Raw genomic sequence first — 24,182 nt, 5'->3', positions numbered from 1 at the left:
ATAATTTTTTTGGCCATTTGCAAGTGAGCTATGTGGCATGTGTTGTCTTTACAGGGTGTGTTCACTGACATCAGAGTAGTTTAACCAGTTCTGGGTTTTTGCAGTTGTAGTTATCATAAATAATCTTCCTTGCCTGCTGATTTGTTTTCTGAGTGTGGTACCTGTCTCTTACCAAATATCCATGACATTCAGGGGGTTTGTCTCCCAGTTTGAGGATGTGTGTGTATATGTGTCTCCATTTTGAAAACCAAGGGTTTCTATACTTTTCCACTCCACTAGACTGCACTTTGCCACTGCTTCTACACTGTCCCTGCCTGTGTTAGCTTTGCACAAGCTCCTTCATCCACAGTGTGACTGCTGAGCTTTTCTGTAAAGGCTCCTTCCATCTTTGCACTCCAATTATTTCTAAAATAGACTGTGGTGATGTAGCAAGATGAGATAATGTGTCTGCTAATGTCAGAGCTCACCTACTGGTCTGTCTGTCCTTATGTTATCAGCAATTGTCTTCCCTCTGTGTAGGGAAAAGCCTTAGCAAAGTGGCAGTTGCCAGAAAATGGAGAGTAACAATGGTGATAATTTGAAGCTTTTTTATTGCAGCCTCCCACACATGCTCTTCAGTTTTACAAGTGTGAGAGGGACAAGGAGACTTAGGAATAGCTGTGTACACTTCTGCTTCCAGTGTGCCACAGTATGTGTTCAGTCATCAGCACTTTTTGTTTTTTTTCTCACTGTATTTTTCTTGTCTAGACACTTCACGAGGCAGCAGGAAGTTTCTGCAGTAGGGCACCTCAAAGATCTTTAACACTTCCTGCAGGGCACCCTTCCAAGCATGAAACAGGGCACATCTTAAAATTAAAATTGCCTCAGAAGAAAAAAAAAGAATGGAGGAAAAAAATTTGGCAAGCTTTTGAAACCAACCACAGCAGATAGACAGACAGACAGATTTCTACAGTTACAAAAGTATAGGTGTTTTTCATTTAATATTGGTGTGTGCAATCATGGCTATGGTTGTGTAGCCCAGGCTGCTTAAATAGTTCAGCTTTTTCTGTGCTTTGTGTGGTTGCAGTCACCAGCCAGGCTGTGTGTATTTAGCATTTTTATTATCATACATGTATTGTGATCAACTCATTTATAAAACAAGGTTGTCAGATAATGCTTCTGATGTGACTGTTTTGTGTAACCACTGCCATAGATTCCAGTAGAAAACTAGGCTTTGGTAACTTGTTACTGATAATATCACACTCTGCATTTGTGTAGGATTTGGAGTTTGTTTCAGAGCACAAATTAGTTTCTTACTGGTCTAATAAGGTGTCTGTATCACTTTCAGTACGTGGGATGCAAAGCAGGGCCCGGTGAAGGACGCCTACAGCCTGGCCAACAACCCTCAGTACAAGCTGGAGGTGCAGTGTCCACAGGGTGGTGCTGCTGTCTGGGTCCTGCTCAGCAGGCACATCACTGACAAGGTGCTGGTTCTGCACTGTGAGCTCTGCCACAGCTTCTGTAAATCTTTCTGTATGGCTTTCTCTTGTTATTTCTCTTATTATTTCATAGGCAGTCTGCTACTGCTTGTGTTCAGGTGTGTATGCCTGTTTACATTTGGAATTTTTTAATTCAGCAGGTACCTATATCTCCAATTGAAACAGAGTAAAACTTGAGCTAAGTGATTCTATTCCATTGTAAAGGTTCTGAAGTAACTTTGAATCCTGGGGCCTGAATAAGTTAAATTAGTGAATGTTTGTTTACTTCAGGCATTTGAAAAAGAATTTTGTTGGGTATCCCAATACATACAAATATCACATCATATTGTGTGCTGATCAAAAGGGATGGTAGAAAATGTACTTGACTCTGATTAAGCATTCATGATGCTTCACAGAATATCAAAATTCTGATTTGTGGTGTTTTTTTGTGGTTTTTTTGTGTTTGTTATTTTTTGTATAGGATGACTTTGCCCACAATCGGGAATTCATTACAATGGTTGTATACAAGACTGACGGCAAAAAAGTTTACTATCCAGGTTAGTGTACCTTAATTGTCAAGAAGCTGGTTATAAATAAATGAAGAAGCACACAGAATTTTGTGGAGAGGAAAGGCCCTTTTTTCTTTAAAACTAGATGCCTTTTTTCTTTAAAACTAGAGGTCAGTCTTCTGAAATCATTGTTTTGCCCTGTTTGATCCTACTTAAAGTCTACACTGAAGGAACAGGCCATTCTAAACATGCTGTAAGCTCTCTTAAGAAGTCTACATAGTCCTGCTGACATTTTTTTTGATGCAACATTTTCTTTATTTTTTCTGGTTTTTTTTCAGTGCCAGTAGTTAATGTTTAGAGGGAACAGATGTTGTGTGTTAGTTTCTCTGATAGCATAATTATTTCCTACATTTGTGAAATTATTTAAAGGTGTGCAGCTTCCTCAAAATGAAAATAATCAGGGTTAATGGTCCCATGGTTTTGGCTTAGTAAATTACCTAAGCAAGCTTATGAAATATAGGTGAGCATATTTCCAACTATCAGGTATGGAATGTTAAAAATGTTCAAATTTTATCAAAATCTCACTCTTGGTCATTATATGTCAGATTCTTTTCACCTTGAGGAGAAGTGGTTTGCTGTAGCTGTGAAGTCGCCAAGTATGCTTTGTTTCAAAAGAGATAGCAGATCTGAGATACAGGGTGTAAAGGTAATGCCCAGGTTGGATAGATAGACAGAAACTTTAAGGTAGAGCTAGTAAGATCCTCTTTTTATTTATTCTTTCTGTTAAGTTAGAGATGGCTAGAAATGTTCCTTGGAATTATTCAGTGAAGGTGCATCCTAAAACAAGTGGGATTTGGCCGGTTGCTTTTACAGATAGGAACCTCTTTAGAACCAGGTTTGCATTCAGGTAGCTGCTCATGCAACAACTCCCTTAGTAGATTTGGAAGCTTTTTTCACCAAAGAGTGGAATTTATGGGACTTTTTCTATTGGAATGGCTAATGAGCATTGCATTGTTTGCATCCAATCTTGTTCAGTGAACTCTGCTGACCAATTCCCCCAGAATCCAAGCTTCCCTAGAACCCAAGTCTTTCTGTGGAAAATCTGTTGACACCTGACATCACCTGGTTTTGCAAGAGCTCCTCTGTGAGGAGAAGTAAACGCCCAAGTGGCTTCTGGTGTTCCTGGTAGTTGGAGCAGTGCTTATTTTACATGTGTGTCTAACTGAAAATGTTCTTAAGTGAGCAAACCCAAAGACAATTGTACAGTAGAGGGAATTGTTCAGTTGTGCTTGAAGGAGACAGCCTAGCCAGACCAGTACCAAAATCTGAACGATTCATAAGTTTTGTCTTGCTACACAAACTCTGAAAAACTTCTGATCTCACGAGCTCAAACTTGTTTAAAACCTTTTTGCATGGAAATAGATTGGTCAAGCTGCAGTATTATTTTTAACCATCTGTTAAAATGAGATGAGAACAAAGCAGCTTAATCCTTTGGCAGCAAGGCCGAGATTTCCCTTTCCTAAGCTTCTTATTGTTTTATATTAATCCTTTCCCCTCTCCCATGTTGCTGTGTGGAAGAAAATAAATGGACCTGATCCTGAGCCTATTGAAGTAATTGGCTAGACTTGGTCCTGCTTCACTGAAATTAAAAGAAGTCTGGAAAGAACCAATTAGAGGCCAAATAACAAATTACACTGTCTAATTATAAAAGCAAACATTTGGGATCTTTCTAAGTACCACATGTGCATTGGTATTGAGATGCAACTACATCTGCGTAATGATCCCAGGGATTTGAAGAGAGAGGGACAGAAAGCGTGTGTGATTTAGTTAAAGGAATTAACATGTTTTGAAGTATTGTTTACAAGGTGGCCAGAGTTTTGGCAGCTGGCATTCTGGAACTGTCCAGCCAATGGAGAGAGAGCAGACACTTCAGAGATTTTCAAAGAGTGCTTAAACATTCATTATCTTTCTCTTGAAATTTCAACATAATTACAGCAGTCTTCTTTGAGTAGCGGCATTGGTGGGAGATGGATAAGCAGTCCTTGCACGTCTTGGGATTTAGGCTGTACTTTCAGGCATGAACTTTGTGTCTTGTCATGTGTGATGTACCTCTCCTTAAAACAGTAGTTGATGTTAAGACTGTCCTTTCTATGGGTAAATCTTGAGGCTCTCATCTGTTCAGAGCACTCGGGTCTGTTCAGTCTAATCTTAGAAGTTTACCAAGCTGGGGGGTCTTTTGGTCAGGAAAAAATGTTCATCCTTTTCTTTTTCAGCTGATCCTCCTCCTTATATTGATGGCATTCGGATCAACAGTCCTCATTATCTGACCAAGATAAAGCTGACCTCTCCAGGTTCCCATACATTCACCTTAGTGGTGTCCCAGTATGAGAAACAAAACACCATCCATTACACCATCAGGGTATGTACTGTTGTTTCATAATGAATGTCAGCAATTAAACTGTAAAGTGTCCTTTGTTTTTAAATTTGATTAAAAGGATATTTCTGAATTAATATTGCTATCTTGGGGAGGGAAGCAATGACTGTTGGAGCAGAACCACTGGATGACGTGTTTGATAATGTTCTACATTTGTAGTAACAAAATTTTCGTAACAAAATCAGCAGAAAAAATACTTTCTAGAATAAAAAAAATATCCGTGTACAGGCAGATCATTGGCTCTCTATGTATCCAAAATAAACCTATTTTAGATCCTGGTTAAAATTTAAAGGTTTTTGACTTCTCTAGGTCTTGACTTAGGATTTGGGTTTTTTTTCTTAACTGCTAAATCACATAATGATCAATGCTAGATTTTATTTTTTTTTTCACTGAAAAAGAGTAAAATGCAGATTGTTTCCATTTTGCTTTTTTTCTTGGTTGGTTTTTTGGTTGGGTTTTGGTTGGTTGTTTTTTTTTTTTCTGAGGGGGTGGGGGGCAAGGTTGTTAAGAAAATTAAGTGGAACTAAGTCTTAGTCCCAGCACTCTTTTGAATTTGAGTTTGACACAGGGTCATCTGATGGGTAATACAAACTATATAGTGAACAAATATCTAAAAATGTTGTGTAGGCAATTCTGTTTTCTTTTAATTTGTCATGATTTTGTTTGTAAAATGCAAAATAAATGTGTGACCTGCTGCTTCTTTTTACAACACAGGTGTATTCCTTGTGCAAGTTCACCTTTTCCAAGATTCCTACACCTTACACCATTTCCAAACGGGTAAAGAAACATTTTCTTTTATGCATCACTGGTTTGGCTTTCCATATTCGAGATGTACAAGGTTTTTAAATATATTTTGACACTACTGTCCCACTCCACCACGGAATGTGTTTTTGCAGCTGTGCCATTGCAGACATGCTGCACAGCCTTTGTAGAACAGACTGGCCTTTGGAACAACAACCCATACCCTAATAAGTCATCACTCTGCAGAAATCAGGTTGTGCTGGTAATGGTGCACAGTGAAAACCCCCCCAGAAGTGTTGCTCATTTCCCCTTGGGAGAATTGCATGATTTTCTTGGAAAAACTCCTGGCATGATGGGACAAAATCAGCAATGCCAAACTAAAGGCACCAGTAGCAAGACCATAAGAAACAAACTAGGATGGCAATATCACAACACATTACTGTTCCTAAATTTTTCAAAGATACCTCAAGGATCTGTAACAATTGGAATAAGCACTCCCATTGCCAGACAGTAGCAAGGAAGTACATCCATTGTACATTTCCTGAGAAAGTATATCCATTATACATTCCCTGAGAGTATAGGAATGGGGGGAGAGTGAAAAGCTTGACTGAAACTAGGTCAGAAGCTCAGGCAGTTTTGGGGCCAGCTGCCGTTCATATTTCAGCTGTCAACATGAGCTGCAGTTACCCCTTCAGCTGAAGTATAAATATAGCCAAGAGCTCACAGGATAAAGTAACTTGCATGTATTTTCATGTTTTAGCAGTTTTATCCTCAGGAAAGAATAAACCAGCAGCTTTACCTCCGTACTTACCATGCATACCCTGGGGAATCCTATTGTAGTCAGAAGTCTTCTGTCCAAACAGTAACTTGTTCAGGAAGAGAGAAACAAGGGAGTTTGAGCCACAGTGGAACAGTCCATTTGCCAGGACACTCATGCCTGAAGGCCAGGACTGCAGGTGTGGTCAGGGGGACATGCTGGCTTGCAGCTTGGCTCTCAAGTTCAGACAATGTTCCATACCAGCTGTTCTTTCTGGAACAGTCCCTTGAAGCCTGTTCTAGAGAATGGTGAGGGAATAGAGAGATTCCTGGGAACAACAAGATGGTTTGTTTGGTTCTTCCAGAAACCATTGTCTTATAGAGCTATTAAAAACTGGGCTTACTTTGAGGAAGTGTTTTAAGAGGTCAAAAACATATTCAAGGTGAAAAGCCTGTTTGAGGAGGGACATCCATTTTATGTTGTAATACATTTGAAAAGAGAATTAAGTATGTAGAAAACTCCTGTTGATTATTTGAACTTGTCTGTCTAGTATTAAAAAAAGGTATGTTCTACCTATCCAATGCCAGTTCTGTCTTTAGGATTGAATACAAAAACTTAGTTGCCTGTATTTAATGCCTGTTTGCTGATTGCAGTCATCACACTCAAAAGCAAGCAGAGAACTAAATCACAGTTTAGCAGTAAAAACGAGTTCTGTTAGATGTCCTATACTGGAGCCAAGTGGTCACCTCTGGAGCTCACCAAGCCCTGATGGGATTCCTGGAATTAAGTGCAGCAGAAGTGGGAAAGAGCTAGAAAGCTCCACAGCACACAGCAGTTTTAGGTTCCTGGGTAGCATGGTAGGGGGCAAAATTCCCCTTGTTTCTGTACTTACCATGGTTGAGAGCTTTGGGCACTGAGTGGAGAAATTAAATCAAAAGGGAAAATGCTGCCCCTTGCTGATTTGACAGAGACAGGAGAGAAGTAACAGGAGAGATGGATCTCAGCTATAAATCTGTGGGAATGCCTGGCATGCCTTACGAGTCTAACCTTTCAGTTTAATGACTAGCAAGAGGAACTTGGAAACAGATGGCCTGCTTCTCAAAGTCTGAGCAGCATTTTTCCTCTTGAGTGTCTTTATCCTTGCAGAATCTGTCCTTGTGGTTATCTTGTCATTGCAGTGCTGGCTCTCACAGGTGCACAGAGGTGATGGACAGGGCTGGAGGCAGAGATCTTTAAAAGCAAAGGCCTGTATTGCTGCTGTTTCTCATTTAACCCAACAGGGGAGTGTCTGAGGACAAAAAAAAAAAAATAACCTGTGTAGTCTGGTAGGCATGGGATAGATGGGAATGTGGGTCTTTGTTAGCTGCAGTTTGTCACAGTCAGAAACAGTCACTCAGTGCTTGTTTAATGTATGCTGGAACAATACAGTACAGGGATGGGATGTAAGGCTGTGATCGAGGGGGAGGGGGAACTGCATGAGACTTTGTGAATGCTTAACACCATCTTTCACTTCACTTTAAAAATTAGGAGAGCTCACTAAAGTCAGCAATCTCTAAAGTGAGAGGACCCTCTAGTCTTGTTTGTGTGTATATATAAGTAATAGAAATCCTCAGGATCTGTTTTCTGTACTTTGAACTTTTTTCAGGTTAATGGACAGTGGAAAGGTCACAGTGCTGGAGGATGTGGAAACTTCAGAGACACCTACAAAAATAACCCCATTTATCAATTACAGCTAGACAAGAATGGACCATTGCTAATTGAACTACGGGGGCCGAGGTTTGTAGAAAATAATTGTGCATCGATACGGTGAAAGCATTGCTTTCAAAGATAAAGCTTTGTCAGTATCCCCTTGGGGAGGGTGGGAAGCTCATAGAAAATCCAGAAAACAAGGTGTGGAAGTTGACTCAGATTTAGTACTATTTGTTTCTATCTTTACTATCAATAGTGTTTTAAATCTACACATTAACTACTGAGGGAAATCCTTGACCTATAAGGAAAGCAGCAGCTTTCCTTTAAGTTTTGGGGTCTGAGCAGAGCTAGGGAAGAAGGTATAAAGGATTTCTTCTTAAAACTAATTATGATCATAATTCCTTTTATTTTGTAGTAGAGCTAATATGCAAGATACTAAACCCTTACAGCTCTCAAACACCTCTGAAAGTGTATTTTCTCTGCTACTAGTAGGCCAGGAAAAGTGCTGGATGTCAATGTCCCATAAAGTAGACTTATGCAGGCCAAATTCCTTTGGCACAATTTAATGATTACCTCAAAATACCAGTATTCAGTACTTCTGAATAGCAATATCTCCTGACCTGCAGTCAACTTGTTTATCCTTTGCAGAGCTGTACAGTGGGCCCTACAAAGTGTCAGAACTTTTCTATCTCTCCTCCCCTCTTTGAGGAAACTCCTCTCATGAAATGAAGATGAAGGCAGAGGTGTGGCTGCACAGTTCCATGAATTGAGCAGTTCTTCATTTGCATTTTTTCCTGCACTTGAACATCATATTTGGGTAGTTTGAAGGACAGAGGCAATGGTGCTTGTCACATGCATTAACAGGAGCAGACAAAGTGTCCCAAGTTGTATTGCAACATGAGAAATTCTGCTGAGATCACTGACACTAAATCCTCCAATAGCAACCTGATCACACCCCAGGATCTCTGCCATGTGGCACAGGAGTGTGTCACAAGCTTAACTACTTGAATTCTGCTTGAGTGCACAGGCAGGCTTCTAGCAGGCATTTTCCCTACAGTCTAGTTCTAAACCTGAACGGAGTTCTCTCTTCCTCCAAATACTGCATTCATGTCATGGTAAATTTGACTTAACATTTTTGCCACAAATGTGACAAAACTTCTAGATGTCTTTCAGTTATACTGTATAGTTTTTAATAACTAGCCCTCTTTGTGGTAATCCTGATAAGCCAAGGATCTAAAGCAAATCTGTCACGTCACTTGCAGGCAATACAGCGTTGGTTTTGAACTTGTCACCGTCTCAACAGTGGGAGATCCTGGTTCCTATGGCTTTCAGAAAAAAAGCAGTGGTGACTACAGGTAACACTGAATGAAGTCTGTATAAAGGTTTGAAACATACTTTAGATCCCAGTTCTAACAGGTAGTTTTCTTTATCATAGGTGTGGATTTTGCTACTTGGAGGTGGAGAACACATTTGCTGGAGTTTACAACATTATCCCCACCACATTCCTGCCTCAACAAGAGGGTCCTTTTTTCTTAGATTTTAACAGTACTACTCCTCTTAAGGTGTCACAGCTGCAGTGAGGAGACAGAACTGTGCAGTGCCATTTAAGGAGATGGTTTTGATCTGTCCTACGGCCTGAGAACAGGTGAAGAACCCTTATTACCCCTGCACAAAAGAGAATTACATCCTGAGTTACAGCCAAAAGCATGGAATGACAGATTGCCAGTTAATTGTGGCAGGCAGTGAGCTGTGGGTTTGCTGCGATGGTCCAGGAGTGAGCACTGTTCAATGGGCTTGGGAATAGGCTAAAATGCATATATTCAAATGAACCAGCAGAAGAACTCAGTTTATTGCAGTTGTTCCACACTTTGAATCAAAGTCTAGTGAGCTACAAGAAAAACAAACACTGAAATTCCCTCCTCCCCACATAGCGTATATGGGCTAAAGATTCTATTCTTAAAAGTAAACATATAAGAAAAAAATATTCTTGTGTATTCTGCTTATTCAGTCTCAGGACCAAATAGCTTTTATTACATATTTGTGCTGCTATCTATGTTTTCAGCACTGAACTGGTTCTCCCATCTAAATGTAAAAGTACTGCTGCTGAGCCAATAGAATTCCATGTGTCATCTTCTCTGGAATATGTATATTGGAGTACAGGAAAAGAAAGGTTCCAGCTTTAGCTATTTCTAAAAGCAAAGCAATTGCTTTGCTCATGTTATGTGTACCTTGAGAGCTGTTACTTCATATCTGTATGACTTTAGTACATAATACAGCATGAGGTTCTGTGGCTTTCTTCCTGCCATCTGCCAGAGCTAGGTTGATCCTGATGAGCAGGAAGGACAGGAGGTTATCCAGCAGTAGTGACCAGGCAGTGCAGCACAGCCTTCCCTGAGCAGCTGTGAAAGGTTTTCATCTGAAGATCCCCTGTAAGATTCACTGTATCTACTGAGGGTAGTCTCAGTTGCTGGTGCAGGGAAATGGGGAACTGCCCACCATCAGCAACTCAGCAAAGAAATATTTTATTTTCATCACTTTTGTAAGTATGCATCATGTAGGATGATCAGCAAGTGCATTCCTTCAGCTGCAAGGAATGCACTTGCTGATTCCATTATGCAAGACATCTTTGAAAAAATACTTTTTTCCTTTTAAGTTGAAACCAGTGAAGGAATTGAGCACAAGGTCAGTGTCATCAATAGAAGCAGGGTCAGAGTTCTTAAGAAAATATTGGAGGTGGGATTAATGCAGAACAAGTTATTTTATTAAAAGACTCCCCCCCATATGTGTTCATCCTCTAGAGCTGTATACATTGTATCTGAAGAGGATTCAAGATGAGAACTTTTTATTTAATACAACTGCCTCAGAGACCCTGAAATTGGATTAAATTTTGCCATTTTTACAAAATTTACAGTATTTCACAGTTGGGGGAGGGGGTATTTTTAAAAGAGGCATGGGAATTTTGCTGCCATTCACACTGGTTTGGCAGTTTTCCAAGCAAAAAGGTAGCATTTAAATCTTGCTTTAGGTTACAGGTGTCACTTGGCCGTTGGGAAACTGAACACATATTCTACAGTAGCACCAGAAATAGCTGTGGGCTAAAATTATTCCCACAGAAATCTGCTATTAGTCCTCTCCAGAAAGTAGAAGAACCTTTTGTTTCATTTCCTTCATCAGACAGCTGCTTAACAAGTGTCTGGCACTGAAAGGGCAGGGATAGCTCCTGCCTTGGAAAACACATGCCTTGCTGAATGCAATTCTCTCAGAGACCATCTGGGCTAGGGAATTTGTGACAAGTTTGTGACTTACCTTCTTTTGCAGGGAAGCTTCTGATGGTTATTGCAATAAATCAACAGAAGGAACAGCATGGGCACAGAGAGATATGAGAAAACAACAGATTAGGTTCTTTGTGGTTATGCTTGGCTTTTGGAGTATGTGCCAAGGACTGTTTCACCCCTAGAATGTGAAAGTTTCATTCAACTCCCATTTTCCCTACAGGTTTCTGTTAAATTTTTAGCTGAGGCTAAACCAGAGTAGCAGTGGAGTCCTCCATGTATCTCATCACCTCTAAAGTTGGAGGTACTGAGGAAGTCTCAACTGGGTATCTTTTTGGCTGTACAAAAGGCAGATGCCAGAAGTGCCAGCTTTCAGCACCAAGTTCTTGCACATTCTCTGCTGTTTGAGATCAAGCTGGTAGACTTGCCTAGAGGAAAATCTGTTGTTGTTCTTCAGTAGCTGGTTTCTATTCGGCAGGAAGGAGTTTTTCTTTCTCTTTCCCCTTGAGCACAAGTTAGTGCCAAAGCTTATGCTGCATGAAACGAGCATAAGGCTCAGCTTCCGTACTGTGCAGAACTTCACTGAACTGAAAAGTAAGAAATGTACTCACTTTCCTAATGCCAGGCAAAGACATTAAGGCCAAAGGATCCTGTCCCCACCGGGATATGCCAATATTTCTTACACATTTGGAACGGTCAGTGGATTGGGCTCATCCCCATTTAATGCACATGACTGAAGCTTAGTGTCACTCTTATATATATATAAAGCAAAGTCTATTCAAATATTGCACCTGCATAGGTACTAGAATGCCATCACTGTGCATTTCCCTGCAGAGATAGGACAGAACACTCAGGTGGAGTATTTAAGATTAAAATATCCATATAAATTGCAGTCAAGGGATTCTGGTTATGGCAAATTAATTTTATAATAAAATTTTCTTGCCCTTTTTTCTTAAGAAAAAACATTGATGCAAGCATTTAGGATTTGCTTTAGTGTTTTCTGTCAAATATATACTTTTATATATTTTCCACAAGTAAGTCTGGAAAAACTATTGCAAAGTGAACTGATCCTTAGATTTTAACATGACCTCAGGCCACTAAGTTAAGCTTTTCTTTTCCTCTGTACTGTTTAGCATTTTTTGAGCCATATGACAGAGAACGTAGTTTGTTCTGTTTGTTTTGTTAGGAAGACACAGGTTAGCCCTTGACTGATCCAATCCCTCAGTTCCCAAAGATTCAGTGAGACATAGTACCACGGATGAATGGTATCAACAGCTTCCATCCCAACTGCCCCAGACTGTGAGTCTGAGCTCAGTCCTAGTCTCCTGCTGCAAGCTTCATGTAACTATTTTGTACAGTAATTATGCATTTACCCACACAATCTCTGCAGCCTTTGAACAGCCACCTATTTAGAGCTAAGTTTGTGTGTACATACAGTAGAGGTTTTCATCACTTCATCTAAAAGGACACTGAAATTGTTTGATAATACCAAAGAGAAGTAGAACTCCTAGGTTAACATTTGCTTTATACATTGTCACATCAGGGCAGATGAAGCAATCATGTATACTTTGATACACCAGAGGCTTATTTTTATACCCATGAAGGCAGCTACCATCATGTTACACTTCAGGATCCACAAAGAGCTTAAGTAAAAAGTAACTGGAGAAAGCTTGTTCATTTGCATCTACTCCATAGCAATGTATGTTCATTTAAGTCTGTCATATTTATAAGTATGGCTTTTATGAAGTTTAAAATAAAATGAGTTTTCCATTAATTTATTAGACACACAGTTGTGCCTGTTTGCTTGCATGTTTGACGGGTGATTTACCTGCAGAGTCCGGGGCTCACCAAAGGAGGAAGGCTGCACCATGATCTTTCAGCAACTCTTGCAGCAAGGTGATAGAAAAGGAAGGGCAGAGTGGGTTCCATACCCTTTCAAACTTTCAGATCCAATAGTTTTACCCAGCTGGGAGCTGAACCCAATCAGGACACAGGCAAGGCAGCACACACACCAAATTAATTCATTGTGCCCAAGTGTGGGAAGTTTGGGTTTCCAGTCCAAACTGGCAAGATGAGGAGAAATTTGATAACAAGAGAGGTTAAAAAAATAAAAGGAAAAAAAAATCACCACCAAAACAACCATTCAAAGAACCCAGGAACATGTAACAGGTGTTCACTGGGAGGTCTGCAAAAGTGACATTCAAACACAAAGACCTCTGCTAGTTTTCTAACTGAATGCAGCACAGACAACAGCTCAGCCAGGAAAGTTTAAGTAGAAACACTTAATACAATGTGGCCCTCCTGTAACTGCTTTTCATATTTAATACTGCCTATCCCAGCTTTTTCCTAAGTAATGATCACATCAAAAGTTGGAACCACAGATTTCTTTCCTAAGCATTTTCTGTGCCTGGGAACTGCTGGCAGTGATTCAGCCTTAAGGTCTTCAGAAGATGTAAACATATAAATGTCTAACACAGTTACAGCTTAGCAGCTATAATGTGATGAATCTATTTTTCTATGAAAACAGGATTCTTTGCCTCCAATTCTGCACGGCTTTACAGCCAATTTCAGCAGCATTATTAGGTAAAGAGGTCTTATGTAACAGAATACCTCCCTCCTCCTGCACACTAAGGAGGTTTTGGAGAATCTGACTGAAGCTCTGGTCTTGTGGCACAGTTCAGAATAAAATGTGAGCCGCCACATGTAGGGATTTGGGAAGCTGGAAAAAGGCACCAGTTGCCCACATACCTCAATGGATTCTAACACCAGTGTGACTTCAGCCTGCAGTCTTCAGCTGGAAATGGATATTTAGAGGCTAAACTTGCTGTGGGAGAAGATTGATTCCTAGCACTTGAGATAAACTTCACTTGCACAGACTCAAAATGTGGAAAACAAAAATGTTTACTGTAGTGTGAAGAATTTTACATTAACTTTGAGAATAGATACACAAGCTGTGGCAGGGATGAAATACAACAGGACTGCAAAAACAGAATAGAAAATACTTTGGGCAATACTAAGATTCCCATCAAATCAACAATATAAACTGACATTTTAGAGAAAATGGTGCTTTCAGAAACGCTTAGTCACCAAAACTGAAGAGTCCTAGGATTTTTACTACCACTTATTAGCATAATTATCAGACACTACTACTGCCTAACAGCTGCTGGCAAAACATGCCCCGTGCCCTTTCTAGTTTTATTCAACACTTCGTCTAGGGCATACTAAAATCCCAAGTCCCTTTAACAGTTATAAACCCCCACACAGTACAACCTACAGAGAAGCTTAAGAACACATTGTCAATCTACACTGGCAATTCCTTTTCTTCATGCATATTTCAAGGGCAAACCCTTATCATAATCATCCTGAAAACATCTATGACTCCCATTTTTGAGGGGAAAAAAAAAAAACTTAAAGTGCTGAAAAATAATTCTTCACTTCTCAGGGAAGCAGAAGGGCAAGGGGCCAATCAACTCGTTTTGGTCACTGGAATCACCTGCAGAGTCCAAGCCAGACTCAGGAAGGTGTCTAGAAAGGGCCTCCCACTGCTGGGCGTTACCATCCCCTTCCTGTCATCCATCTGTTTTATAGGCTTTTAGAGGCATGACTCATTTTATTTTCTGTGAGCACCAAGGGAAGAGTGAAGGCTTTCAGACCCCACACATGCAACAGCTTTCCTGTATACAAAATATTTCTACAGTTTCAGCATAATAAAGACCAATACAGATGTTTAAAGATTATGCCACTTGTACTCAAGAGACTGGTTGTATCTAAAGAGCATTTCATTCTACAAAACCGAAGCCAAACCACTCTCTGCAAAAGTCTGGCTTGAATTTCAGACCCCCGACTGGCATGAATTTACACGGGAACATTACTAGTTATTGCTTCAGCCAGGCTGCTACAAAACAATTTACAAAGTCTGTGAAATATGAGCACAGCTTAAACATTTGATAACTCATCCGGCCTACAAAGGATTTACTGAATAAAAACTTCAGCCCTCCACATCAGTTAAACTTCTTAGTGCATTTTTAAATTCTCAGAGTAAACGCTTAAGATTTGGCATATATTATTGGCACAACGTTCTTCAAACACTTAGAAGTTCATGTATAAATATTTAGACTCCCATTATTCAGGACAGGGCACGAGAAGGCCTCAGCCAATCTGGGCAGCTTTCCTGCCCGCGCAAATTCCCTCTTTGATTTTCATGCACTGCAGGGAGAGCTGCTTCATTCGGTTATCCAGAGTCAGCCCTTCTGTGGAGCTGCTCCTGGTGCTGCTCCTGTTCTTGTTCACTCTGTTGCTTGTCTTGTTCTCAGCCCCTTCTGCCCTATCCCCTGCAAAGAAAGGATTAAACTGGATGTTAAACCCGGATTTCATTCTGCAAGTTAAGCTTCAAGCAGGTGCCTCTGCAGCTTCCTTTGCCAAAGCACACAGAAAGTACAGGAGCAGAAGCAAGATGCTGTAACAAAACCAAGTTGGCCTTCCAAGCTCTGCTCTTCCTGTGCACTGCACCAGCAAATTAGTGAGAACAGCCTTAAAACGGAGCAGACAAGGGGAGTGGTAATCCTCTAGTCTGAGTTAGTCAGCCAGGGCTGGCAAAGCCTGCAACAAGCTCCTTCTGGCATGTTATTTTTTATGGGGATTTTGGTTTGGTGTTTTTCCCCTGGAAAGCAAGATTTTCAAAAAGCAGGACAGTAATTTAAATAAATGAGCTCAGATTTTCCTCCAAATAAATGTACCATGAGAATCCCACTGATCACTTATTTAGTGAGAAATCTCAAACCCCTGCACTAAGACAGAACTGGGGAGAACAGTAGCCAGGAGAACAGTAATTAATACATTACAGACATCGCTGTTAACCCTGAGACACAGGGCCTTCCACAATTGCCTTCCCCACAGAAGCAGCCAGCAGCTCTCAGCATTCCCTGGCATATGCCTAGGGGAGCTGGGAAGGTTTTCCTGCTCCCTTTATGAAGAACACTGGCCCAGGGTGTATCCAGCTGTGCATACCTCTTTCAGCTTCACACTCGGGGGAGGAGGCCCCACTGCATTCACTCCGGGGGCCCAGGACAGGGAAGATCATCCCAAACTCAGAGAGGGAGACAGGGCTGGGCAGGTCCAGGCTTCCAGGTCGTGTGGCAGGAGGAAACTGAGTGGGCACCTCACAGGGACTCGTAGGACCAGAGCTGAAGCTGGACACTGACTGAGTTTCTGAATCTTCTTCGGACACAAAGCTGCTGCCGTTGTCATCCTCAAACACTTCTGAAGCCACTGCAATATTCAAAGAATATTCCAGATAGTAATTCAGCCTTCCCTCCTGCACGTTCCCAGGCAAAGGCAGTTTTTCAGATTTGCATCTTCCATACACAGACACACTGCTAACCCATGGGATGACCCCTCTGGTTTTCTGTTCCCTGTGCAAAGCCTTAGCCAGGTTCTGCCCGCAGAACCTGCCAGGCCCTGGCAAGGCCAGCTCTGCAGCAGCTACTGCTCCTCATGCCAAGAAGCTCTTGGATTTTTACCAGCCCTGCTGGCCTTGTTCACTTGTGGTCTTCAGTAGACAACTTAGGTTAGAGCCTAATTCCCTGTGGCTGCCTCCCCAGCACTATCTTGATCCCTGTGCAGCCTCCTGGTTATTTAAGTGCTAGTTAGAAAGACACAGGTCCCAAGATTTCTTTTTGAATGAGGATCACCAAACAACACCAAAATAAAATAAAAATAAAAACCAAAACAAAACATATATTCTTTTCCCTGCTTGTGTTTGCTCAGATCTGAATTCTAATATGTGCAAACCTGCTCCAAACTGTCTGTCTGGGTTAAGCTGCAGGGTCCTTATGAACAACCAGAAGAGAAACCCATTAAAGCAGGCTCCATTTTGTTCAACAAGGGTGTAGATTTTGCTGAAATTCAACACACTTCAGAGGCTCATTGCAGGCTGGGGACCAAAGACTTCTGCACACAAGCAGTCCCACTGGGATCAGAAGTTTCTCTACCCACATCAGTCTCTACATCACACAAGAGTGTGCTGGAATTTCACTGGCTTGAAGAAGTCCCAGACACAGCAAGACATCCACAGTGACCTGAGGTTATCTTCAACTCCTCCTCCTGGCGATTCCTGCCATTGTTAGCCAGGCTCAGAATCGCCTCGGAAGAGCAGCAGGAGCAAAGCAGAGTTGTTAACAAAATGGCTCAAAGAAAAAGCTTCAAAGAAGTTCTCCTGTCACCTTGGCAGCCTGGGGCTAACAGGCACCACTAGGACATGAAGGTGCCAACAGAGGCTGTTCCTGCCATTTTTATGGCAGAGATGTTCAGCGTCTTTCTGCTGGACTTGCAGATTGCTGCACTTGCACGTTGCAAAATTGATCCCAAAGGCTTCAAACATAAAATGGATAACAACATTATCCACCTTCCTGAGTCCTTTCCAGGGCACTTCATACTCAGAGACAGCTTTTCTTGTGGTCTGGGTTTTGTTGTTTTGTTTTTAATGAAGTCAAATCTAAGACTGCAGAGGGGCCTTTCTTCTCACTTGCTGTGTTCCATCACTATATGGTGAGCAGTACAGATAACTGTGTCAGGGAGAAAGCAATAAAAGTTTTGGCAAAAAAGATGTTTCCAATTAGAGTCCTCTGCTTGGCAAGAAGCACTGACATCAGGCTGTCTACACATGGCACAGCTTAAACTGTAGCTTGCTTTTCACTGTCTAAATTCACTGTAATGCACAGGAGCACCTGCAAGGGCCAAGAAATTCCTGCTGATGATGAGATGTTTTATCTGACTCCGGCAGACAGAAATCAAGATACAAAAGGACCTTGGTGGAAAGCTCCCCCCACATTACAATGAGAACTTAATCCAGGCTATTTTATGATTTAATCCAGTCTGCTAGTCCTGCCCTGTCATAACCCAGTTCTGTGTTGGCACCAGACATAAGCTCATGTCCTTCCACTCTTGTCAGACTGTGCAATTCAAAGAGAGGGATGAGCCCACGCTGCTGGTCCTTGCCTGCAGCCTCAGCAGCAGCCAGGGGAGCCAGCACTAATATTAACATTAACTTTCCTGGCTCTTTCTGCCCCTACATCCCAGGTCTCTGAACTCCTTCAGCACAAAATACCCTAAAACTCAGTTATACCTAAGGCTTTCAGGAGGCCTTCTGCATGAGGAAGGGGAGTTGCAGGTATCTAAAAGAGACAATTCCTGCCTAGGTTGGAGAGAGTCCACCTCAGGAATTAAGGGTGGCAGAAGATAAGCAGCCATACTGAAACCTGGCTGCATCAGCTGTCCAGACAAAGCCCTCCCTTGCTGCTGCAACTCAGGTCCCAGCTGCACAGTACTGAGTGAGAACTCCAACACATCGTGCAGAAACTCCTGCCATGGCAGAGGGTGGAGGCCAGGGCTGCTTCCCAGCTCCTAAGGCTGTACCATGGACCTACAAGGCCTCAGTGCCAGTACACACTGGGGTTTATGGGGAAATTGCATCTTCTGCCTTTGGGCACCAGGGTTGTGCAATCGTCAACTCCTGCAATCCTGACCTAGACTTTCCCCTGTAGAAAGAAAGCTGAAATACAAATTAAACTGGAATTTGTGGGACTGGGCAGCAAGAAAAATACTTTCTGCATCAAGAAGGGGAAAAAGTGTCCAGGAAGGAGGCAAAAGTAGGCCACATGTAATGTCCATCTATCCACTTTCACCCAGAGCCAGGACAAATGCAAACTCACCATACAACAGACTTTGCAAGACAAGGTCCCCATGTGCCACCAGAAAGCAGAGGCTACCTTGCTTGTTTGGAGCTTCCTTGGAGGTTGTTGCTGTCCCACATTTCTCCTACAGAGCCCCTCAGCACACTGCAGCAGCATATTGCTGCTTCTTCACTTCCCTTGCTCACAGCACTCATGCTCTGCTGAAATCACACCTTGGCAAAAGACTCTACAGCACAAAGGAGCTTATCGTTACATGCTTCCCTGCGAGCATCACACCCTTCTCTACTACTGTAGCCACAACTTTAGCTCCCTGTACTACAGGCCCAGCACTGGAAGACAAGCACTTGATCCAGAAGGTCTGTTCCCCGACTGGCTGAATGATCTGCCACAGCCTGCAGCCTCCCCAGGCGAGTCACTGCCAGCAGCACCACTGGTGTAAAATTAGACACAAGCTTTGGAGTGTGTTCATTTTACTCCTTTCATACAGCACTGTGCAAAAAACTACAGGAATGTTAAGGGAATGGCTGATGCACTTTAACTCATTACCCTTTCTCTTTAAAATTGGCTATTAAAGAATGTAATCAACTCCTGCAATAACAAGAAGCATCACAACTTAGCCACAGTCTCACAGCAGCCAGCAAATTTCAAAACTGCAGAATACACAGAGCAGCCCTAATGTCAGCATTTCTTACGATGCCCATGGGATGTTCCCAGGCAGGAGAGTGCTCTGTACTCACTGGAGACGGTGTCTGGCTCCGGCTTACTCGCTGCCAGGTCTTCCACAGAGGCGTTGCTCCCCTCAGCACCCACGCCACACCCTCGGGGCCCCATGGCAGTGGACCTTCTCCTCTCATGAATCTCATCTGAGATCATCTCCAGATTTTTCAAGGCAGTCTTATACTCGCCCTTCGCCAGGGCCAGTTTGGCCTGCAGGTCATCCACTGTTTTCTTCAGTTGCTAACAAGGGAGACAGGTATTAGATGGACCTTCACTACAAACAAGGCACAGCACACGGTTCCCTGTTCCATGCCCAGGTGCCTTGGCTCTGCACAGGCAAGCACAAACTGGGGTTGGTTTCTAGGGAATGGGAGAGTTCAGAACTCAGAAGCACCCTGGCCCAAGCAGTGCCACTTGTGAAGGAGACAAGAGCAAAGCAAACCATGGGAGCCAGGGGCTGGAACTGCCTCTGGAGTGTGGCCATGGCCCCTGGCTAAGCACAGAGCAGAGGCCCCATTAAGATGTGAGCATGCAGCATCTCTCCTTAACAGGAATGCCGCTCTCAGCTATGTCACTGCTTATCCCAGAGCCACCCCTAAGGCTTGCTGGCAGCCCCGGTCTGCAGGGCCCAGCAGGGCTGGGGGTCACCCCTGAGGGGGCTGAGCCTCACTCTCTGCTGAGCACCAAACCCATCACTTCTGCCCACACTAAACCTGCAGAGCAGAAAGCAGCAAACCTCAAACCCTGACAACCTCAGACCCTGACAGCTGTAATACAGCAGTTTCTGTGTCCCCAGGCACAAACATCACCCTACAGCAAGGGCAGAAGTGTTGTGCATCCTATTTCCCAAAGGGGAAACACTGCTTGTGTGTCTGTAGTTCTCTCAATGCTTGCTTTTAATGCACAAAAAACCATCTGTGCTTTTCTTCATACAGTTTACACAATCACCTTGCTTCAGGAGGGCACTGAGCAGCTGCCATGGAGAAGCAACAGGCCCACAAACAGTGTGCCCTTGCCTGTGGAAAAAAGGGAATTTCTCAAAAGAGGCTTCTAGGCAGCAGGGATTATTGGCCTGGCAGCCAGCCCAGGGCAGGCAAGGGCTCAGCTTGATGCAGCAGCAGCTGCAGGCAGGCAAGGCAGAGGAGGAGAGAGCACCCAAGCCTGGAACCTGGCAAGGAAAAAGGTGCACACCAGAGTCTCTGAGGCTTACAAAATGCTGCTGAATCTCAGGCAAGAAAGGGCTCACAGAACCTTTGAGGGATATGCCTTGCACCCCAGACAAGGAATGGGAATTCTTTTCTAGCTAGGATCCTTCTGATCCAGCACCCCACTGGAGCCTTCCTGCACCCACGGCCAGCAGTCCAAGGCAATGTGCTCCACTCAAACCCCGTGCCCATGCCACACAGCAACAGCACTGGCCACTACCCTGCAACTGTGAGGAGCCAAAGTCCCCCATTTTAGGGGCCACATGCAACAAAAGTCACTCAAGTAGAAAGAGAGTGATTCTTGTATTTGAATTTGTAGGGCTGCTCTGCCCTCCCATCCCCAGCAGCTCTAAGACTGGCTGTAACAGCAGGGATTACCACCCACACATGCCTGCCATGCCTGGCCCAGGGCCACTGCACCCTGCAGGGCATGTGCTGTGCCCAAGCACTGGCCAGACATTGCTGCACCACACAGAATGCAGTGCAGAGATGCCAAAAAGCCCTGGAAGCCTAGCCAGCCAAATCCCATATCCCTCTTATGCCAAACCCCAACTCAGAAATTCACATCTGCATGGTTTTTGAACACTGCAAGCAGGTTACTTATTCTGTTAATTGATCCAGCCAGTGAACATAAAAGAGCATCCCAAGTACAGTTAAACAGTCTGCAGCATAAAACATATGGGGGGGGGGGGTGTGGATGAAACCCACAACAAACAAATAAATCCCAGACACATTAAACTACAAGAAGCAAAGATAGTCAAACTGTACTCTTTTGGTTCTGACAGAGTTCAAACACTCTTATTTCACACAAGGAAACAAAGACTCTCTTAGTCTTTTATCTTTAAAATGTGCTTAGCAAATTGCTCAAGAGGTTTTGAATTGGTTTTGTAGAGAAACACAACATAGTTGTCAGAGCACTTTAGGTGTAATTTCAGTATTTACTGTAAGCAGCAAAGAGTTTCAGATGGATCTGAATTACATACGTACCTCTAGTTGGACATAGTACTTCGCCTTGAGCTCAAAATAAGGTCTGTGGGAAAACAAAGAAGAGTTGTTTACAATCACTGGGACTGAATGCCATGTACTGGCGTGGGAGTTGCTCTCTTTGTAGCATTAACACAGCTATTTTGTGTATCACTGCCATCCCAGGAGACCACTATCCAGATGATGGAACACCTACACATGCTCTCAGTGTCTCTCTCTTACTCCCTAATGCATCTATTTCTCATGGGTCCTTTGACCTAAATAAAAATTGCAAAATTCCAGTTTTTGGAGTTGACAGCATAATTCCTCCAGGCCTGGATTCTGCAAGATATTTAAATGTAACATCCAACTTCAGGCATAGGCATCCTCTCTCTACCCAGCTACTTTCTCAGCCCACAGTACATGTGAATTCCTACAGAAGCTGAAGCTTCTCTGTGTTCAGGTGTGGGGGGTGGAGGGGCAGTTCTTGGGTTTTCCAGTGAAGGAGAGGGTGTGAAGAGAGGTCAGAGCACCACACACAAGGGCACAGCACCTCCCAACAGTGGCCCATAAGGCACGTCCCTAAAACTGCTTATAAGGTTGCAAGAGGACAGGGGTACAAGAGGTGCAGTACAAAGCCTGGAAAGCACTTTCCACCCTTAATGTTTTGAAGCCTACAAGCCAAGATCATCTGATACAACTCTAAGCAGGAAAAAAAAAAAAGCCTGTTATTTAGCAGGGCTCACTACCCTCTTCCCCTCTCCAAAACTCTCCTTGAAAGTAGGGGAGAGATAAACAATCAGATATGCCTTTACATGAAATCACAAAATAGAATGTGAACTATTCCTGTTGTGCTTCTACCCTAACAGCAAGGCTCTTCTGAGCTCTAAGCCCTACTGCAGCTGCATTTTGGACTGTGCACTAGAATTCAGGAGTGTGAAACTGTGGCTTTCTGATCCTATATTCTTTGAAGGGTTGAATTCACTACACCGTCACAGACAAAATAACTGAGTTGTGTTTCCATTAGAGTAGGTTATTTCCAGCTCTGATATTTTAAGCACCCTCCCACCATCACCAGGAGAACATAGCCAAGTCTCAACGCTTCCAGCGACACCAATGCAGCCAAAATGCATCTCTGCCTTGCCTTAGTGGGACATCACCCTGCCAAAGGCTACACAGATGCACTGCCAGGCCAAATAAAACACTGCAGTTGAGAATTTGGATCCAACAGATAAGGGACTCCTACAGCCCTACCCCAAAGCAATGGTAGTACACAGATATTGACAGAATGGTGTTGCAGTGAAACGTGCACAGGGAAAACAGTGAAACCCACTCACCTCAAATGACCTGATTCTCAACCTCCCTTACCCTGGTGCCAGCTGGGAAGAACAACCAGGCTCGAGTCCTAACCTCCCACCAGCTTCCACAAGCCTTGGGAAAAGTCCCCTCTCTATCAGTGACAAGCACAAGTGTGTTTGCATGCTGTGAAAAAGCAATCCACACATGCACGAGTGTGTGTACACAAACACATCCCTGTGCACAGAGGAGCAGGAAAGTCTCATTGCAACAGGTGAGAGAAACCCCAGCTCAGCAGCACAAAGGACACCACATGCCTGCCATGCAGGAGCTCACACACAAACACTCCTGCTCACTCATGGCTCACACACAGCTGGGCACCTGGTGCCAGCAGGAACCAAGGCACTGGCAGGGGAGGCACTCCCATGTCCCAGGGTCCCTTCATTCCCTGACATCCATGGCCCTGTAACCACTGAGGGCTGGTCTGCAACTCAGCAGGGCAGGAGAGCTGATCTCTAGTGTCCTACAGCTGAGCCCAGGGCACTGCACTGACAAAGTGCTTTTCAAGTCAGGGACAGAAGAGTGAAAGGCACTCTGCCCAAGTCACCAGAGCAGAAAGTGACTTCCAAAAACCAGCTAACACAGGCAAGTTCATTATCCTACAGCTCAGAGGCACTGAGCCAGAAGATCTGGTAACTGTTAAGAACATGCAGCCTATGCACATTCATAGATCACAAGCAAGTAAGCACCCAAAAACTAAATTAAAAGCAAAGCAAACCAAAACTACCCAATAATCCTTTGCTCATCAACTTTACCCAGTAAATCACATAAATTACTTTCCTCCAGGATGCCCCAGTCTTGCTTTCAAAACAGTAATGCTTTAAGCATCTTAATCCCAACTGAAGCAAGGAGCAAATGCAAATCATTTTCTGCCCAAAAGAGAGCAACTCATTCAGTGTGTCTATCCACAAGTTTAAAGAGAAGATGAAATAAAGGCCAGAAAGGCCAAATTGTTACAGCCAGTGCTGCCACACCACCCAGGGAGGAGGTCAGAGCAGGATGCTGGTGTTAAATCCTTCCTGAAAAGCAGCTAGAGGCCAGCTACACCCTACAATACAAACAGCTGCAAATTCAGCAGCCTCATTTCCCAGTTTCTGTAGCCACTTGACACCACTGATGTTTTCAGCTCAGCTGCAATTTTCCTTTAGGTGAAAATTGTAATGCTGGGAGACAACTGACCCTTCCAACATTCCTATGTAGCATAACTTCAAAGACATCCACAACTATTTGTGCCACCAGGCATCTTTCACATCAGTACTAGGTTAGAAGTGGCATTTCTGTACACCCTTTATTAAAGGATCTCCAAAACACCCTACCTAGATGGTTTATGCTGCAATCAGCCCTGCTGAGAGACAAAAGAATACACTGGGGTCCTTCCAAGAAGTGGAAAC

General features: G+C 43.2%; 2 protein-coding genes across 6 annotated transcripts in view; one reads left to right on the top strand and one right to left on the bottom strand.

The window, feature by feature from the left end:
* CAPN7 (calpain 7) overlaps positions 1–12,642 on the top strand; it is a 32,011-nt gene extending 19,369 nt beyond the window's left edge. For 3 of the 5 annotated variants that reach the window (XM_059847366.1, XM_059847380.1, XM_059847388.1), the window contains 7 exons: positions 1,328–1,463; positions 1,939–2,014; positions 4,240–4,385; positions 5,115–5,177; positions 7,544–7,674; positions 8,850–8,942; positions 9,023–12,642. In XM_059847366.1, the coding sequence (XP_059703349.1) occupies positions 1,328–1,463; positions 1,939–2,014; positions 4,240–4,385; positions 5,115–5,177; positions 7,544–7,674; positions 8,850–8,942; positions 9,023–9,167 (790 nt within the window). In that variant the 3' untranslated portion in view covers positions 9,168–12,642. The remainder of the gene's footprint in view (positions 1–1,327; positions 1,464–1,938; positions 2,015–4,239; positions 4,386–5,114; positions 5,178–7,543; positions 7,675–8,849; positions 8,943–9,022) is intronic. The other 2 variants (XR_009486617.1, XM_059847398.1) reach the window with 2 other exon arrangements.
* A 1,100-nt stretch (positions 12,643–13,742) lies between these two features.
* SH3BP5 (SH3 domain binding protein 5) overlaps positions 13,743–24,182 on the bottom strand; it is a 51,580-nt gene continuing 41,140 nt past the window's right edge. Inside the window, exons 6-9 of the mRNA XM_059847409.1 lie at positions 21,460–21,502; positions 19,288–19,507; positions 15,867–16,127; positions 13,743–15,190 (exon numbers count right to left, since the gene is read on the bottom strand). Coding sequence (XP_059703392.1) covers positions 15,009–15,190; positions 15,867–16,127; positions 19,288–19,507; positions 21,460–21,502 — 706 coding nt within the window. The 3' untranslated portion in view covers positions 13,743–15,008. The remainder of the gene's footprint in view (positions 15,191–15,866; positions 16,128–19,287; positions 19,508–21,459; positions 21,503–24,182) is intronic.

This window comes from Haemorhous mexicanus, chromosome 1 (assembly GCF_027477595.1).
Source record: "Haemorhous mexicanus isolate bHaeMex1 chromosome 1, bHaeMex1.pri, whole genome shotgun sequence".
Classification (NCBI taxonomy): domain Eukaryota; kingdom Metazoa; phylum Chordata; class Aves; order Passeriformes; family Fringillidae; genus Haemorhous; species Haemorhous mexicanus.
Note: the sequence above shows the minus strand (reverse complement) of the source record. Positions and strands in the feature narration are given on the sequence as shown.